We start from the raw sequence: 18,954 nt of genomic DNA on the forward strand, positions 1-18,954 counted from the left end.
TTTATGAGGCTTTATCGTCAGAAATAGAATAATACTTTTAGGCATGCAATCGCATTAAAATAAAAATTGTTTGGTGTCATAAAAAGCCTTATATATTTGTACTTTAGACAAGGGAGGTCACTGGAGAACATGGAGTACGATGTCAACAGACCATAAACCTGCAGGAGCCATTTGTTCACGAGGAGGTGAGTTCATAAAATATACTGCACTAAAACAGTAGATGTATATATATACATTTATTTCACTGATCTTCATTCTGCTGATATTTTATGTCTGAATAAGTGCATTAATAAAACATGTAAAATCCAGGTGTTTGTTTACATGTGAAATAATCCATTAGAAAAGACAGACCAGTGCAATGTGTTAGATGTTCTCCTCAGAACTAATTCAAGTTTATCACAGTAAATAAGGATAAATCTATCACTAGTTTACAAGAAGGAGCAGCTAGGACAAGTTATATAGTGTTAATTAATATCTTTTCTGGATTATTGTGGTTCGGTGGTACATTTTCAGTCATCATTGAAAGAAAAACATAATTGTAACATTACTTTTAAAAATAGATTAAAAATCATAAAATGTTTTAATTCAGTTCAAAATGCAGAATGACAATAACTGTGTAAGGTATATAAATATTCATCTGAATCAATAAAAAAAAAATATATATATAATTGATTATTTGCCTAATTAATTAATCCTCATAGTGTTGATTAATGTGTTTTCTGGATTATTGTGGTTAGGTTGTACATTTTCAGTCATCATTAAAAGAAAAAATAATCATTATATTACTTTTAAAAATAGATTAAAAGTCATAAAATGTATTAATTCAGTTAAAAATGCAGTAACTGTAAGGTATATACCTATCTGAATCAATTAAAAAAGAACTATAAATGTATATAATTCATTATTTGCCTTTTTTGCGTTTGCGTAGAATGTCTTTATTTAAATTGTAACTACTGCTGTGATTTAGTTGTTTCCAAGAATCATAATGAGTAGATTATAAATATTTTCCTTTATTTGAGTAGGTGAAAGTGTAATTTAACAGACACGTGATGCATATCTTAAGTAATATGAGTAGTCATTTTAATCCCTGTAAGTTTCTAAATGTATATTCTGTTTGTGTAAAGGGTCACCAGCTGACTGTAGGAGGCAGGATAGATAGATAGATGGATGGATGGACAGATGGGATTCTCTGTTAATCATTAATAACCTGGATTAGCCCCAGTCTTCTGTAAATATGACGACTGCATCCGCGGCTTCACCCGCTCTTCTCTGTCTTCTCACTCAGTTTTTATGAGTCTGAGGCTGAAACTGTCAGCTTCAGCAGCAGCAGCACAGGCACTTTCTCTGTTGTTTTAGTTTAATTTTTGTTTAGCGGCTGATGTAAAGTCCTAAAAACATGCCGGAGACGACACTGGTGATATTATTCTCTTCCTGGACTTGAGTGGAGGACGCTCTGAAGGATCAGGAGTCGACGTCTTTAAGGACAGTCGATCCGCCGTGGACTTATATTTCTCTTCGTCTGTGTGTCCTTCTTTTTCTTCTCATTCTTCTTTTATATATATACAATTTAACTCGGACGAGATGCCGATGAAGCGCAGCAGCGACAGCTCGGGCAGAGACGGAGTTTTTCTCATTCACTCTTTAACCAAATCTTTGTGCAGCTCGCCGGAGGGAAAACACGCAGACTTTATCGGACAGACGCACGTTCATCAGGAGGATGATTCTGGGATTAAATCAGGTAATAAAATCAACGACAACTGTTACATTTAATCTAAGTAATCTGAATTTTAATATCATCATGATTCGTTATGTTTTCGTGAAACCAGTCAAAATCTTTAATCCCACATTTATTCTGGATCAATCCCACATTTTCTCAGGTTAAAAACAAAAACAAAAAACAGTAACACGATTTAACCACATGATGGTGCTATAACCACAGGCCTCGTTTATTTAAAAATAAATATCAATTTATGTGTTTTACAAACAAAAGAAACAAAAAGTAAAAGTGTGATTTAATAACTAAAGTAAAAAACATCAATTAAGATGTATTATTTAAGTAAATTAACTAAATTATAGTTTTATTTATATAGTGTTTCAAAGGCACTTTGCAAATAAAAAAAAACAAAATTACACACCAGATTATACACATTTTAGTATTGAAACAGGATCAGGGATTAAAAAACATTTAAAAAAGTGTGTTTGAAAATGAAACCAATGCTTCAAAATCCGTAAAATGTAGAAATAAAATGTATTTGTAACAGTTTTTTTTTTTAAATTTCAACTGTTTTTTACATTTAAACTGTTTTTCCATACAACTATTCACAATGTACATGTACAGATTTTTTACAGATGGCTTAATTAAAGGTGTAATCTATATATTCATAAATGTTTAATTTAAAGCTTTAAAACAGCTCTTTTCCAAAATAATGACTCGTGTCTGTCGTAATCACATTTATTACAAATAACCACATCGGAATCAAAATAGTCCACTGTATTTATTATTGTCATTATTATTATTATTATTATTATTTATTTACTGCTTAACTTAATACATTTCATTCACTCTCTTAAGTCTATTGAAGATGATGAGATGTTTTCAAGTGTTAAGTGGTAAAAATTTTATTTTTAGTTGCCAGGATTCACAATGAAACAAAAAATAAATACGAATATTTAAAAGTGAGGATAAATGTTGCTTTTTTTAAGTGTTTATTTTAAATCACAACGCACAAAATTGCATTTTCTGTGGCTGAAAATATCAAAAATATTACGGGTACATTTTAGGTGGATTAATTGGACAAACTATTACCAGTAAATAGAATAACATTTTAATAAGGCACGTTGCGGCAACCGTTGCTTTGCTGTCGCTGCGCCTGACCTTTAACCTTTAACCTCTGATTTGCATTCCATCACTGACCTTGGAGGGGTTTTTTAGAGGTGAATTTATTTAAAATGGCGTTTAAAAAATTCAGTAGCATGGTGACACTTTCCCTCTGTTCTTAATTGTACAATTTCTAAGTTTACTTTTTGGTTTTCCTTACAGTTTTTGTGTCCCTTCTAATTTATTTTTTATCATTATTCATTTTTTAAGTGAAGCACTTTGAGTAACAAAGCAGAAACCGCTTAGTTACATAAATAAAATCCCTTAGTTCAAGCACAAAAACTCTTCAAACATCACATCAAATGTCCCAAATTAAAGAGATAAAATCATAAAGTCTTTGAGGAGTGCGAGGTTCACGCAAACGCGCACGTGCGATTGAAATAAATCTGAAAATAAAATGTTTCCGTTGATCGCTGGCAGTGTTGTGTCTGACGACCAGGAAGCTCCTCAGATAATTTAACAAGCTGGGATTATCTCAGACTGTGTAAACTACGGCTGATTTGATTATTTTATTGATTAGTTGATCATAAAAAGTGTTAATATTGTCTTCCTAAATGTATTTACAACCCACAAATGTCACATTTTATCCACAAATCATAGATATTCACTTTATTTCCATGGAGGAGCAAAGAAACTAAGAAAAAAATCAAGTTTTTGATGAAAATCCAGGACCAAGATTGTTCCTTTAACCCCCGGAATGCGTGTGATTTATTTTTTTGTCTTTTCTCTCAGAAGCCGAGGACAGTAACGAGACGCCGTCCTCTGAAGAAGACCAGGACCTGGTGGACTTCAACGCCGAGCTGAGCCTCGGCAAACAGAGCATCTTGTCGTCCAGGAAGAGCGTCAGTCAGATCATCAAGGACAAGAAGAAACAGACGCAGCTCACGCTGCAGTGGTACCAGATTATATTATACTATTTTAAATTAAACCAGCGGTGTCACCGTTTGCTTTTAATAACGGTCGGACTTTGTCGCCCCGGCGTTTTCTCGACAGGCTGGAGGAGAACTACATCGTGTGTGAAGGCGTGTGTTTGCCTCGCTGTATTCTCTACGCTCACTACCTGGATTTCTGCCGCAAAGAGAAGCTGGAGCCAGCGTGTGCTGCCACGTTCGGAAAGGTCTGTGTATGTTTTATTTCCATTTCTGTAAATCGTCTGAACTGCACAAACACCTGCCTGCTCCATGTTAGCAAAGATTCTTGAGATTTTGGTTTAATTTTCATTTAGTGCAGCTTCTTCCTGTCTAAAAATAGATTTATATTCTGTTTTCAGAATCAGAATCAGAATACTTTATTAATCCCCGTGGGGAAATAGTTTTTGTTCCAGATGCTCCGTACAAAGTAAGGAAACAAGAGCTAGATATACAGATATAAATAAAATAAAACAGTAAAATAGGCAGTAAGCTAAATGAAATAAAATAAACAATACAATAAACAATAAAATAAACAATAAAAAATAAAATGCAATAATAAAGTAGAAAATCTGGAAATATATACAATATACAGTGAGTGCAAGTTTAAACAAATGAAAGAAGTTAGATGAGAATGGTAATTATAGTTTGTTTGTTGTTTGTTTGTTTGTTTGTTTGTTTATTATAAAGAGTCTGATCATCAGAGGGAGGAGTTGTAAAGGTTTATGGCCACAGGCAGAAATGACTTTCTGTGGCATATACATGTAATTTCCAGGTCTGGATAAGTATGGAAAAATGTTTTGTATTGTTTCCAGACTGTTATCTCACTTTCTAAAATGAAATATATTAACATATATATACAAATCAAAACAAGTTACTAACGCAGAATAGCCTACCTGACGATCAGTGGTGTCAAACTCATTTTCACTGAGGGCCACATCAGCATAACGGTTCCCCTCAAAGGGCCAGATGTAACGTATATGATGAATAAATGTAACTAAACATATTGCTAAATAACTTTCTGTATTTATTACTTATTCAAGTTACAAATATGATGCATTACAGATGTAACTTCAGTCCACGATGGTGTTTCTTGACAAACTGACAGTTTTAAAAGTCTGTATCTGGTCGGGGCAGACCTGCTCACACACCCTTCAGCAATGCACTGCTTCAAAAACGCACCGTCAGAAAAAGACTTGGTGATTTCTTTGGCCACAATAAAGCTAGCATTCACTGCTTTTCACACCATTTTTTGGATGTGGCTTTTGTGAACACATTCTGCTGCGATCACAGTCTCAATCTCATTTTTCACTCGTCGCGTGATGCATTTACAATGATACGCTGCGATCTAGTGGCGGGAAATGTAGTTTATGGTCAACGCACGCCTTAAAGCGGCACAGACCTATTTTAACGCAGATTTTTAAGACCAATTAATCACTCGCAGGCCACATAAAATGAGGTGGTGGGCAACATCTGGCCCCCAGGCCTTAAGTTTGACACACGTGCTGTAGATCAGCGACCCCCAACCACCGGTCCGTGGGTCGTTTGGTACCGGGCCGCACAGAAAGAATAAATAACTTGAATAAAAATAACATTATTTTCCGTTTTATTTATTATCGGGGGTCTGAACAATGTTTTATTTTGAAAAATGACCGGATTCCCACTGTTACATCCTTCTATGACTCACTCTTGACGCATCCCGAGGGAAACGGCTGGCCAGAGTGTTTGCAGCGAGAGCCGCTGCTGAGATTTCTCTCAGAAACGAAGTCACCGCTGCAGCACATTTCAGTGACAAGGAGTGAGTCGTAAAACTCGCTTAGTTGTGCGACATTTTCAGGGTACACACCTACACAAAAATAATAAATGAACTAATGGCCAGCCCGACAGTGTCACGGCTCGATGCTAGTTTTCCCAAAGGTCTGGCTTCGTGAAAAATGAGTGAAGGATTTGAAAACCATTTATTTACATAATAAGCATCTAACAATTGGTATTCACATGTTTAATATTGACTGAAAAATCCTCAGAGAAATGAAGTAGAAAATGTGTAGGAGCTCTGTAGGGGCTAAGGGTCAGATTTTGACTGAATAATAATAATAATAATAATAATCAGAATTTCTCCTCAGACGATCCGACAGAAGTTTCCTCTTCTGACGACGAGGAGACTCGGCACCAGAGGACACTCCAAGTAAACACAGACAAAAATAAAGTGATATCTTTAATCCTCTTCATGTAGCTTTTAAAACAATGCTCATGTCCTTTGACGTCTTCACTCTCGACAGATATCATTATTACGGAATTGGCATCAAAGAGAGCAGCGCGTATTATCACTCTGTGTATTCTGGAAAAGGTTTGACCAGGTAACCTCTTTATTTAATCCTCATTTAATCCACTTTCCTTCTCTTCCTCTGTCTCTTCGCTCTGTTACTCATCAACTATGATGGTATTTTGTTCCTTAAATGTTGGGAATCGTCACTTTATTGATTTAAACGCTTAATCGAGGTTTTGTCTTTCATCGCAGATTTTCCGGGAGCAAACTCAAGAATGAGGTAAATAATGTATGGATTATTCTTCTCTTTTTTTTTTTTTTTTTATCCCATTTAAAAATTATCAGAATTAATTTAAACATCATTTCACAGAAAGGTTGTGTTTGTGTGTGTGTGTGTGTGCGTGTGTGTGTGTGTGTGTGTGTGTGTGTGTGTGTGTTTCAGGGCGGCTTCACCAGGAAATACTCTCTGAGCTCAAAGACTGGAACTTTACTCCCCGAGTTTCCAAACACTCAACATCTGCTGCTGCAGGGAAACGTCTCCAGAGAGAAGGTGAGTGAGGAACCGGGGAGAACATCACTGTCAACACACACACACACACACACACACACACACACTGTAGCTACGAGATTATTTTCGTTACTGATCGATCTATCGATTATTTTCTCCATTAATTGATTAGTAGATGTTGTGAAAATGGCGATAGGATTTCCCAAGAAACCAGGAAATGATGATGTTCTCTGTTGTTTGGAGCAAAAACCCCCAAAAATATTAACTTTTAAGAAGCTGAATAATAAGATAACCTCAATCCGATGAATGGATTTCCAAATTGTATGGATTATTCGATAAATCTGAAAAAAATGGTGTGTATTTGGCACCTTTCCAATCTTACTGTAGAAGATAAAATATGAAGAAACAATAAAATATAATAAAACCCACAATATTGTTGTTGTTTTTATATACTTTTGTGTTTTAGTCACAAGATCAAGACATTTCTTATTTCCCCCCTTTAATATCTGTTTTTCTTCATAACTTTTAATTATTATTATTTTTAAAAAATTATTATTATTATTAAAAAAGTAAAATAAAACAAATTAAACCATTTTTTGAATAAATGATTGAATTTGAAACTGAATTGAAACTGACTGGAGCTGCATAGATTGCATAGAAAGTGATTATTTTCTCAATCATTGATCAATCCTGTTTTTTGTTTTTGTCCAATTTATTCGCTGTTTTAACCATAAAATACATTTTAAAAAATTAAAAAATTTACTGGTTTGTCCCAAACCACAAAGGTATCGGTCCATAAACCAAAGATATTACATAGATGTCATAGCTAACAAGCAAACAAACTGAAAACAGAGTGAAATCAACAGCATAAAATGACTACAAGAATTTAAATGATCTGAATTTTGTCCAAAGAAAGAAAACAGACTTACAAAATGTGTTTTTAAGGAGACCATAAAGGACGCTGATTGTTCCTCACTGTAAATAAAGATGTAAAATGATGTGTGTAATGATTAATTAATGCGTTGGACTCATCTCCAGGTGGACACTCTGATCATGATGTACAAAACTCACTGTCAGTGCATCCTGGACAACGCCATCAACGTCAACTTTGAGGAGGTGATTGTTATTAAAACAACCTTTTATTCATTTCACGCTGACGATCGATGACGTTATACTTCCTTTTCTTTTCCAGATCCAGAATTTTCTGCTCCACTTCTGGCAGGGAATGCCCGACCACCTGCTGCCTCTGCTGGAAAACCCCGTTATCGTCGACATCTTCTGCGTCTGCGACTCCATTTTATACAAGGTTTGCATTTAACGATCTATATTTTCAATTATCGCGCGCGTGTGTGTCTCCAAACGCTCACATTTTCAAGGTAAAAATCCTGTTAAATGTCTCCGTGAAAGTGGAAAAGATGTGCTTATTTATTAATAATTCAACTCTATTCAGTTTTATTTGTATGGCGCCAAATCGAAAGGTAGATAATCTCAAGGCAAAAACCTTTACAATATTATAAAAAAAAGCAGAGAAAACTCCCTTTTAACAGGAATAACAAAGTGAAATATACATGATGTGGACTCTTAATGGTTCTTTTACCTGTATTTCTATACATTTGTCGCTTATTTCCTCAGGTTTTAACCGATGTTCTGATTCCTGCTACGATGCAGGAGATGCCCGAAAGGTTTGTCACTTTCACTTCGTCGTCTTGAGACTAATTTTCTCAATTAGCCGAGTAATTACGACGTTATGATTGATTTTCTTTGTTTACGTGGAGTAAAGAAACCACAAGATATTCACATTTACGAAGCTGACAAATATTTTTTTCCCGCGCTTAGTCTGTTGGCAGATATCCGTAACTTTGCCAAACACTGGGAACACTGGTTGTCCTCCTCCCTGGAGAACCTCCCAGAAGGTCTCGCGGCGAAGAAGCTCCCCATCGCTCGCCGCTTCGTCTCCTCCCTGAGGAGACAGACGTCGTTCTTACACCTGGCGCAGGTACGACCGCCGCTGAAGAACAGAGGACTTCTATTAAAATCAAAAATATGGAATAAATGACTTATTTCTCTGTGCTTCCAGATAGCCCGCCCGGCGCTGTTCGACCAGGCTGTGGTCACCAGCATGGTGTCGGATATCGACAACGTGGACCTGAACAGCATCAGCTCACAGCCGCTGCTCAACATCAACACCGCAGGAGACCAAGAGCCGGACATTTACTCCGAGTGTAAGGCGCTTTCAATTCTGCCTAGGCCGGTTGTGGTGAAAGGAAACCAGGGAAGCAAAGTAGAGACAGAAGAGAGAGACCGGGAGCAACTAAACTGTATATATCACTTCAGTAATATCAGTTTTTATGTTTTAACTAGGGCTGTCAAAATTAACGCAGGATGATTAATTTGTGGAATTAACGCGTTAATTTTTTTAACGCACTTTCTCACTTTCATCGCGCTACGGGTAGACGTGCAGTTTATGAACAGGCAAGGCGGCGGGCAACTGCTTAGGGCCCCGAGCCGATAGGGGGGGCTCCCGACACTCGGAGCCTAAATGCATCCCTTAAACAAAAATGGTTGATTTGCAATGACATCTCGGTCGTAAACCCCCCTAAAGGGGCCCCACGTCACCTCACGTTAACCTGTGTGAAGCTGAAGGAAAATGAAGAGGAGTTATCAATCAGGAAGTTAGAAGAGGAAGAAAAAAGAGAGGATGAAGGAAAAAGAAAGAAAGACACTCGGGTGTAAGTGGCGCTGCTGGTGCAGATAATGATATAATCATAACATTAACAGTCACTGTCTAACTAACGGGGACGCAGACAGCAGCTAACATTAGCGTCAGAATGCTAGCTGACGCTAACGCTAACTAGTAGAAGCAGTGCTTCAAAGGTGCTGATGAGGAATTTCCTGCTGTGGGTTTAGTAAGAAAACTATTTAACTTCTATACTTTATATTTTGTTTATAATGTGAGTTATTTACAGTGCAGTGTATAGTTTTTTTTAAAGTTATTTACAGCATTTTATTCTTTCTATTTATTTATATTGTCTTATAATGTGTTTTTTTTTTACAATGTAATGTTTATTTTTTTACAAAGTCTGTATAGGTTTATACAAGTTATTGACAGTATTTTATTGTTCTTTACGTTTATATTTTCACATACTTTATTTATCTCTCCGTTCCTACAACAATATAAAGAGAAAATTAGATTTTTTTTGGCATATTTACCAATGGTAATTAATCGTGATTAATCATGATTAATCCACAGCTACCCTGTGATTAATCTGATTAAAATGTTTAATCTTTTGACAGCCCTAGTTTTAATAGTATTTTTAAAGCCGTTTATATAAGCAGTAGCATGAATTATTAGCCGGATCTCTTAATACAAACTAGATTTTGTCGTTAGTAAACGTTCGCTCGCCTTTTCCTTCAGACGACTCCATCACCGTGTTTCAGGAGCTGAAGGAGCTGCTGAGGAAAAACGCCACGGTGGAGTCTTTCATCGAGTGGCTGGACTCTGTGCTGGAGCATAAAGTCATCAAGGTAACAGCTGTCCGTGTGTGTGTGTGTGTGTGTGTTGTGTGGACACACTGCAATTGTCTTGTGCAATCATATTGTGTGTTTTTTTCCCCTCTCTCTCTGTCTGTCTGTCTGTGTGAAAAAGCCTGGGAAACAGAGCGGTCGAACAGTGAAGAAGCGAGCGCAGGATTTCCTGCTCAGGTGGAGTTTCTTTGGTGCCAGAGTGATGCACAGCCTCACGCTCAACAACGCCTCCAGCTTTGGTGAGAAAATCCTCCGAGTCGACTCTCAAATGTGAGGGTTTTTCATGGTCAAGTGTAACTAAACCCCTTAAACCACCGTTTTAAGGTGTAAAACCAGTTTATTTTATGCAAATTATACATCGTGATGTGATGTAAACATAAAATATAAGGTGATATAAAAATATATGTGAGGCTCATTGTCCCAGACTCCTCGCTCGCTCAGCTCTCAGCCCACTTTCATGGCATTTGAAGTGAAGTTAGCGTCAAGGGGGGTTTAGTTACCCTTTAATAAAACGCCTTCTTCTTCAGATAGTCTCCCATGAGCCTCTTAGGTCCTCAAACTTTTCCAGTTCCTGGGAAAATGAGGTTCTGTCTCCAGAAAAACCAGGGTTTAGTCTCCATAAGGACTACTATATCGCACATAGTAAATGCTTAACCCCCCCAAATGCTCCTTAAAGTTGTGAGAACTTCAGAGGACTTACCTTAATAGTCTAATGTCTCCACCTTAAAATCTCATCATTAACATCATTGGTTCTCAAAGTGCGGCCCAGGGGCCAATGGCGGCCCGCAGAAACATTTCTGGCGGCCCGCAATGAATTACAGTTGATAGTTTTAATCCAGGAGCTACTAAGCTTGTTAAATGTTTATTGGACATTACTGGATACAGACCAATAAGTGTAAACAAAAATACTGGGCAATTACCTGGTTCCTATATGGTGAATTTTAGTGTATTATTGGTTTATAAGCTGGAAATAAGCAGGTAGCTACAGCCCCCAATTACTAGCTATTTACCCAGTAAATATATGGTAACAGAAATGTGTTACTTGGTATTAACCTGTAATTAGAAGGTAAGAACAATGGCCAAAATACTGGGTAATTACCCAGTAAATTATAAAGCGTTATTATATAAATGCTCAAATTACATTATATTAACGCTTATATTACTTAACGATAAACTGTAGAACTGCAATCTGGTCATTAAAATTATTACAAATGGGATTTCTTTCTGTTTTTTTTTCCTTTGGCGGCCCTCAGTTCAATGTTGGGTTCCTAAATTGGCCCTCAGGTATCAAAACTTTGAGAACCCCTGATTTACATTATGGGGACTTGATTTTTGTCGCTGTAATGTAAACAGATTTAGAGTCCCCACAACATGAGTAATACCTGAAACACACACACACACACACACACTGCTACAATAGCACCATAAATCGTAATGGCCACCAGACTCACCTTTATTTAACAAAGTCTTATCTGGGGGGGGGGGGGGGGGGGTCGTGTGGTCTCTGTTCAAACACACACACACACTTTGTGTACATGAATAAACACTGACCATGTGGTGACTCTCTCTCTCTCTGACGTCACAGTGAAGCTCAAACACAGCAGGGTTTTTGACCCTGTGACCTATCAGGTGAAACAAACACCAGCCTGATCCTAAAGGTCAAACAGAGGTTTAAACTGAGGCGTCAGCTGTCCACTGTTAGAGGATCTGATCATCTGTGATCTGTGTTTCCCCCCTCGCCGCAGGTTCCTTCCATCTGATCAGGATGCTCTTGGACGAGTACATCCTCCTGGCCCTGGAGACTCAGTTCAACAACGACAAGGAGCAGGACCTGCAGAACCTTCTGGACAGATACATGAAGAACTCAGGTAGACCAGGCCTCAGCAAACAAACACACACACACACACACACACACACAGCTGCTCGTCATTGAACTCGCACTGACCTCCTTGTTCTTCTCTCGTCTCAGACGCCAGTAAAGCCACGTTCATGGCGTCGCCCAGTTCCTGTTTTCTCGCCAACCGCAACAAGGCGAACGCCGCCGCCGCCGCCGCCGTCGACCAGTCGGTGAAGAACGAGTCTCTGGGAGAACACGCCTACATGTCGCTGTCCATCGGTCAACAGCAGAGTCTGGACGCCAACGCGGTCGTTTACCCGACGACGGACGCCGCTGCTTTCGCTCTGTCAGGTAAAAAGAAGTAAATAAATACACAGGAAGCTTCAGATATGTTTTATTTACTTGAATATCGTGTCCTCATGTGTCCACACATGTCCTTGAGTAGTCTTGATATGTTCTCACATTTGACTGGTCTTTATTTGTCCTTCTGTGTCCTCTTGTGGTCTTCATGTGTCCTCAAATGTCATCATTTGTCCTCGAGTATCCTCATCGGTTCTCACATGGTCACCATGTGTCGTTGAGTGGTCTTTATGTGTCCTTATGTGGTCCTTGTGTGTCCTCACGTGGTTCTCATTTGTCCTTATTGGTCACCATGTGTCCTCGAGTGGTCTTTATGCGCCCTCGCCTATCCTAATGTCTCCTTTTTTTTTGTCCTCATATAGTCCTCTTGTGGGTCACATTTGTCCTCGTTCATCCTCATGCGTCCTTGAGTGGTCTTCATGTGTCCTTGAGTGGTCCTTATTTGTCCTCATATGTCTTCATGTGTCCTTGAGTGGTCCTTATTTGTCCTCATATGTCTTCATGTGTCCTTGAGTGGTCCTTATTTGTCCTCATATGTCCTCACGTGGTCCTTGTGTGTCCTCAAATGTCATTATTTGTCCTTGAGTATCTCCATATGTCCTCACATGGTCCTTATGTGTCCTCACGTGGTCCCTATGTGTCCTCACATGGTCCTTGTGTGTCCTCAAATGTCATCATTTGTTCTTGAGTATCTCCATATGTCCTCACATGGTCCTTATGTGTCCTCACATGGACCTTCTGTGTCCTCAAATGTCATCATTTGTCCTTGAGTATCTCCATATGTCCTCACATGGTTCTTATGTGTCCTCACATGGTCCTTGTGTGTCCTCAAACGTCATCATTTGTCCTTGAGTATCTCCATATGTCCTCATATAGTCCTTATGTGTCCTCACATGGACCTTGCGTGTCCTTAAATGTCATAATTTGTCCTTGATTATCTCCATATGTCCTCACATGGTCCTTGTGTGTCCTCAAATGTCATAATTTGTCCTTGAGTATCTCTATATGTCCTCACATAGTCCTTATGTGTCTTTACATGGTCCTTATGTGTCATATGTCCTCACATGGTCCTTCTGTGTCCTCACATGGTCCTTATGTGTCCTCACAAGTCCTCACGTGTTCTTGCGTGGTCCTCAGGTGGTCAGGTGGACTTCTCTCAGGTCAGCGGCCCCCTCATGACGCCCCCTATCTCTCCGGCAGCGCTAGTGCACCGAGGCTCCGTCATCAACCAGGGGCCCATGGCAGGAGCCAGACTCCTGATGTCCTCCTCTTCGTCCTCCACCTGCCCCACCTCCACGTCCTCTTCGTCCTACCTCTCCTCTCTCAGTGCAATGGCGCAGCCCAGCCCCTGCTCTTCATACCAGGAAACCCTGTACCACTGTCTGGCTCAGACCAGCCCCAGTTACTTCCCTCCGGCCGGCGGTTCCTCGAACTCAAACTACCAACCTGCACTCAGGTCACTACAGGGAAATAGAAAACGCTTAATAAAATCCATCGTGTTGTCGTCATCATAAAGTCATGTCTCTGTTTTAGGCCTCAGAATCAGAACCAGTGTCTGTCGTCAGTCCCGTCGCAGACCTCCTCCCTGTCCTATCACCTCTCTCGATATCCGTCCTTCAACGACCAGCAGCTGAGTAAAGACTTGTTCTACAATCATCATCACCACCACCACCATCATCATCATCCTTCATCCGGCGGCAGCAACAACAGCTGCTCCATGGCGCCGTACGGCTCCACGGTCAGACCCATGTCCGGCTACAGCTCGGGTCCAGACCCGGCTCAGACTGAGCAGGAGCTGGACGCTCAGACTGCAGCTCAGATTCTGGACTCGACTGAGGGGTTTGGCTTTGTCGGGGCGGGACTGAACCATCCCAGTGGGGGGTGTCAGGGACAGGCGCACTCTGCTGCGGGACACACTGGTAAGAATGTTTGGACCGATGTTTTAATGTTGGATTTTGTGGTGAGTTCTACAGAACGTTATACTCTGGTCAGGATCCATTTTTAGAGCAGGTGCAAGATAATGTAATCTAAACTCATGGAAACGAGAGCTCACTTCCAAACGTTCCTCCAAACGGCAGGTTACTACGGCAACAGCAGCTACGTGGACAGCCAGCGGATCACGTCGCTGGTCGACCAGCACGTGTCCGTGATCAGCAGCGTCAGCAGCCTGCGTCCGTTCTCCGCGGCGTTCTCCGAGGTCCACGATCCGCTCAACATCCTGGACGAACCGGGACGGAAAGCAACAGGCGCCTATTTCACGGAGACGGACGCTGGAGCAGGTCAGCAATCAGTCAATCAATCAATCAATCAATCTGTCAATCAATCAATGCTAAAACAGACCACAAAATAATCCGTTCGTTGCATTTTTGGTGGATTGAAAATGTACAAAAAGTCTGTGTTGAATTGTGGTGTTGTTGTTTGCTATGGGAGGAGTAAATTGGCTCAAGGGTGCCCCCTAAAGTCAGCCCCTGGAACATGTTTGTGCGAGGATTTGTGGACCAAATGTCTTTCAGCCAGAAAATGTGAAAACATTTATATATAACTGATTTAATGAATGAACAAAACACAAGTTAAATACTTTAAAATGAACATGAACGTAAAATTTGATCGTCGTGTCATATTTCCTCCTCAGATCATTCCCTCCCCTCGTCAGGCTCCGCCCCCTGCATGTTTGGAGTCGTGGCTCCGTTCACGTCGCAGGACGCGCTCTTGTCCCAGCAGGGGGCGACGTCGTCTGCCGGCGTGCAGGACCTGGTGTCGTCGCTGCCTCCCATCAACACGGTGTTCATGGGCGCTGGAGGAGTACAATGACGGCTGATGACGCTGAACGTACGTACGCACTGACACTCTGGGAGTGGATGAGGTGAATGGCAATGGACACACAAAGGCCTACGACTGCTTAAAACAGCAGCAAAATGTGTATTATTATTTAAAATATATACACAACAGTGACTCTGACAAAGATATTTATTCTATTTACACTCTTTTTCAATGAGTCAATTTTTTTTTTGTAACTTTGAGATGAAGATATTTTTGTCCTGACTCGATGCCCCGATGACGACTTCCTGTTCTTTGACGTGATTTTGAATGAATAAAACTTTTTAAGTGAGAACGCCGTGAATTTATCTGACTTTACAACAAACGGAAAAACAACCTCAAGATAGTCATTTTCCAGTTGTTTCCACTGACGTTAGCATTCCAAGTCATTAACAAACCGAGTTAGCAATTCAAGATGGCTGCTTCCAGCAGAACACTTTAGTTTTTACTAGTGCTAACGGCGTTGACGTTAACGCATGATGCATTTCCATGACGACTGACAGGAAAAAAGACGCGCGTGGCGTCATGTTTACGTGACACCCCCGATTGTTAAAATTTGTCTCTAAAGTAACACAGCTAACTGTTTTACCAGTTAGCTCCTTTAGCGCCGTTAGCGCGCCTACAGTGGAACTGGAGCGGTCTGTTTATTAAACGAAAAGAGCAGCGCTACAAATAACCAGCGTACCTGTGTACTGCGTATGTGTGCCTCTGTTTTTAAAGTTTAGCGTTACTTTAGAGACTCATTTTAACAATCGGGAGTCACGTAAACACGAAGTCGCGCGCATCTTTTTCCGGTCACTCGTCATGGAAAAGCGGTGTGCGTTAACGCTGCCGCCGTTAATGCCTTTAATGCCTTTAACGTGCCAAGCACTAGTATTTACAAGGTTCTTTACTGTGGACTCGTTGCCACCATTTTAATGCATAAAATACCATGTTTTTGGTCCATTAAAAAAAAAGGCTAGATTTGCTTGCTAGTAGGCGAACCTAGCTTAAACTGCTAACAGCAAAAACTGAACTGAATCTCACTCAACTTAACTGTGTCGCTTTTGGCTGAAATTAGATTATGATAAACTATTTTCTAGTTATAAATGTTGTTATTTAGGCAGAGAAATGTCACAGCTAATGCTAAAAGTTACTCCTTCCTCTGGCGAGAACTTCAAGTGAAATACTTGGGCTCTATGTCACTAAAAAAATCTGGAATCTGGAAGGAAATACAAATTAAATCTCATTAAAAATGCAGTTAAATTTGGTAGAAATGTGGTTTCTCTGTCAGCAATGTTGTCTTTTGGCTAACTTTTTAGCTAACCTCCTGTCTGGCTGCTGTTGCCACTGTTAGCATTTCTGTCCCTACTAAAATGAGATAAAACTGCATTTTTATTCAAAACCCCTGAAACCGCCATGAATTATTTTGACAGATTTTAAGATTGAAATCATTGCTGAGATGGACACATGCTAATCCACAGATAGCTAAATTCTTTTTGTTTGTAAATTTGCGCTTAGAAGGCACGGACTCTTTTTTTTTTGTTGGGAACAGTTAGTTGCTCGCTTTGTCTGCCTCTGATATTGACTCCCTGTCAATATTAGAATCCAATAGAATCCTTATCTGCTGTGGTTCAAAGGCGTGAAGTCAGCGGATCAGATTTCAGAGCGGTTTTCTTTTTTAATTGTAATTATTTGTTTTTTTCTGCGACACAAAGGAGCGAGATACGAGCCAGATAAAAGTGTTTACCGTAATGTTACGAGGGATGGACGGTGGGGGGGGGGGGGGGACGGGGGGGGGGTCGACGTCTGTAAGTAAGCTTTTAATATCGCAGCACAGTGACCTCGTCAATCTCCTGAAAGCTTTGTCCACGTCTGGACCAGATGGGACGCCATAAAACCAGGACACTTTTGTTTGGTCTTTAAAAACATACCTCAGGGAAAGTAAATTCACCTCGTTATTTATCAAGTCATAGCTGTCTGTACTGTTTAATAATCACTTTTAAGGGCTTAACGATGACCTTTAATCACTAAAGTTTTTTATAACAGAATATATAGAAGATTTTAGATTTTGTCTTTAATTTATTGTTATTTTCGCAAAATAAACCAAATTTGTTCAGTTGAGCTGAACATGGGGCAAAATATAGTTTAATAAGGGGAAGTAGCACATTTAAAAGTAAAAAGTAAAATTCTCAGCAGCCTTTTTGAATCCCCTGCTATATCTTTTATTTTAAAATGATCTGCATACATTTGACCTTAACTGGAGGCTAACTAACTAACGCTTTTGTTTCTAATGTTTTAATAACTTAATATTTTACCACGTCAATAATAATTTAATGCAGAGTTTAGAGAAAAGTGTTTAAAATCGCGACACAAAAGTACGTCCTAGTCTTTTATTGTGTAAATCTTTATTCTGTTTAACGTGTTTCACTGCGTTAAATCAGTCGAAAGTGAATTTATTGATGCTTTTAGACTGAATATAAATGAAGGAGATTTTATTTGGAACTAGGAAATTCCTATTTACAAATTGCGACATATGCAATATTTAGATGTGCAGTATATGCCCCACACACACACACACACACACACACAAAGACACACATTTACGTATATAAAACAACAATATAAAATAATAATGTTAAACAAAGAGTTGAACCAAATCAAGAATTCAGGTTAAAATAACCTTTGATTAATGATTAATGATTAAAAACACATAATTTACATGAGTCAGATTGTGATGAATGGTGTCAGTGACGCAGCCTCCTTCCTCTCCTTCTTCTCCTTCCTCGTGTCCTCCCCCCCTCCCTCCTTCCTTCCTTCCTCTCCTCCTCCACTCTTGATTGGTTTTTATACGTTATCTGCTCAGGGAGGAAAAATCCATTTCAGGTGCTCACGCAGCGGCACAGGAACAGATGGCGTCGCCTGTAATGATTACAGAATCCGCACGTTAAAATACTTTAATTACTAAGTCAATAACGGCTGCAACAATCGGTGTAAAAACAACAGACGGACGAAGGCAAACTTTGGGCCAATGTTTAACCCGAACTCTGCATTAGAGCCGCTTGTGTGTGCGCGTGTGTGTGTGTGTGTGTGTGTGTACTTGTACTTGCGGCATACTGAGGACCGGTGAGGGTTTTTAACCAACAAAGTGAGGTCATTTTTACGGAGTGAGGACATATTGGCCGGTCCAAACTTTGTTTTCATTGAAATCACTTCCTTAGGTTGCTATGACATGCTATACTCAATTTGTCAAAAAAATAAATAAATACATTTTGGACGACATAGTATAGTATGACTTTTTTGTCAAATTTTGGACCAATTTTTTTTTTTTCAAATTTGTTTTCAACTTTTGGACGACATAGTATAGTATGACGTTTTTGTCAAATTTTGGACCAAACATTTTGGACATTTTTTTATTTTTTATTTTTTTGTAATTTTGGACGACGCATGACGTTTTTGTCAAATTTTGGACCAAAACATTCTTGTCAAATTTTTTTTCAAATTTTTGACGACATAGTATACTATGAAGTTTTTGTCAAATTTTGGACCAAATTTTTTTTTTCAAATTTGTTTTCAACTTTTGGACGACATAGTATAGTATGACGTTTTTGTCAAATTTTGGACCAAATTGTTTTTTTCAAATTTGTTTTCGACTTTTGGACGACATAGTATAGTATGACGTTTTTGTCAAATTTTGGACCAAAAATTTTGGGTCAATTTTTTTTTCCAAATTTTGGATGACATAGATTAGCATGACGTTTTTGTCTAATTTTGGACCAAAAATTATTTGTCAAAGATTTCTTCAAATTTTTGGACAACAGTATAGTATGACGTTTTTGTCAAATTTTGGACGAAAACATTTTGGTCAATTTTTTT

At 39.2% G+C, this 18,954-nt stretch overlaps 1 protein-coding gene across 1 annotated transcript; it reads left to right on the forward strand.

The window, feature by feature from the left end:
- Positions 1–1,581: 1,581 nt before the first annotated feature.
- rfx6 (regulatory factor X, 6) lies at positions 1,582–15,093 on the forward strand (the record flags this gene model as incomplete). The annotated part of the gene is made up of 20 exons (XM_083898795.1): positions 1,582–1,738; positions 3,611–3,773; positions 3,872–3,995; positions 5,910–5,971; positions 6,066–6,143; positions 6,305–6,332; positions 6,495–6,602; positions 7,599–7,676; positions 7,753–7,866; positions 8,193–8,242; positions 8,397–8,556; positions 8,638–8,782; positions 9,976–10,085; positions 10,207–10,324; positions 11,831–11,953; positions 12,055–12,273; positions 13,420–13,738; positions 13,816–14,201; positions 14,361–14,561; positions 14,915–15,093. 20 exons carry the CDS (start codon positions 1,582–1,584, stop codon positions 15,091–15,093), a joined length of 2,922 nt encoding a protein of 973 aa, XP_083754921.1.
- Between the last annotated feature and the right edge of the window lie 3,861 nt (positions 15,094–18,954).

The sequence above is a fragment of the Microchirus variegatus genome, assembly GCF_963457635.1.
Source record: "Microchirus variegatus genome assembly, chromosome: 12".
In the NCBI taxonomy this organism is placed as follows: domain Eukaryota; kingdom Metazoa; phylum Chordata; class Actinopteri; order Pleuronectiformes; family Soleidae; genus Microchirus; species Microchirus variegatus.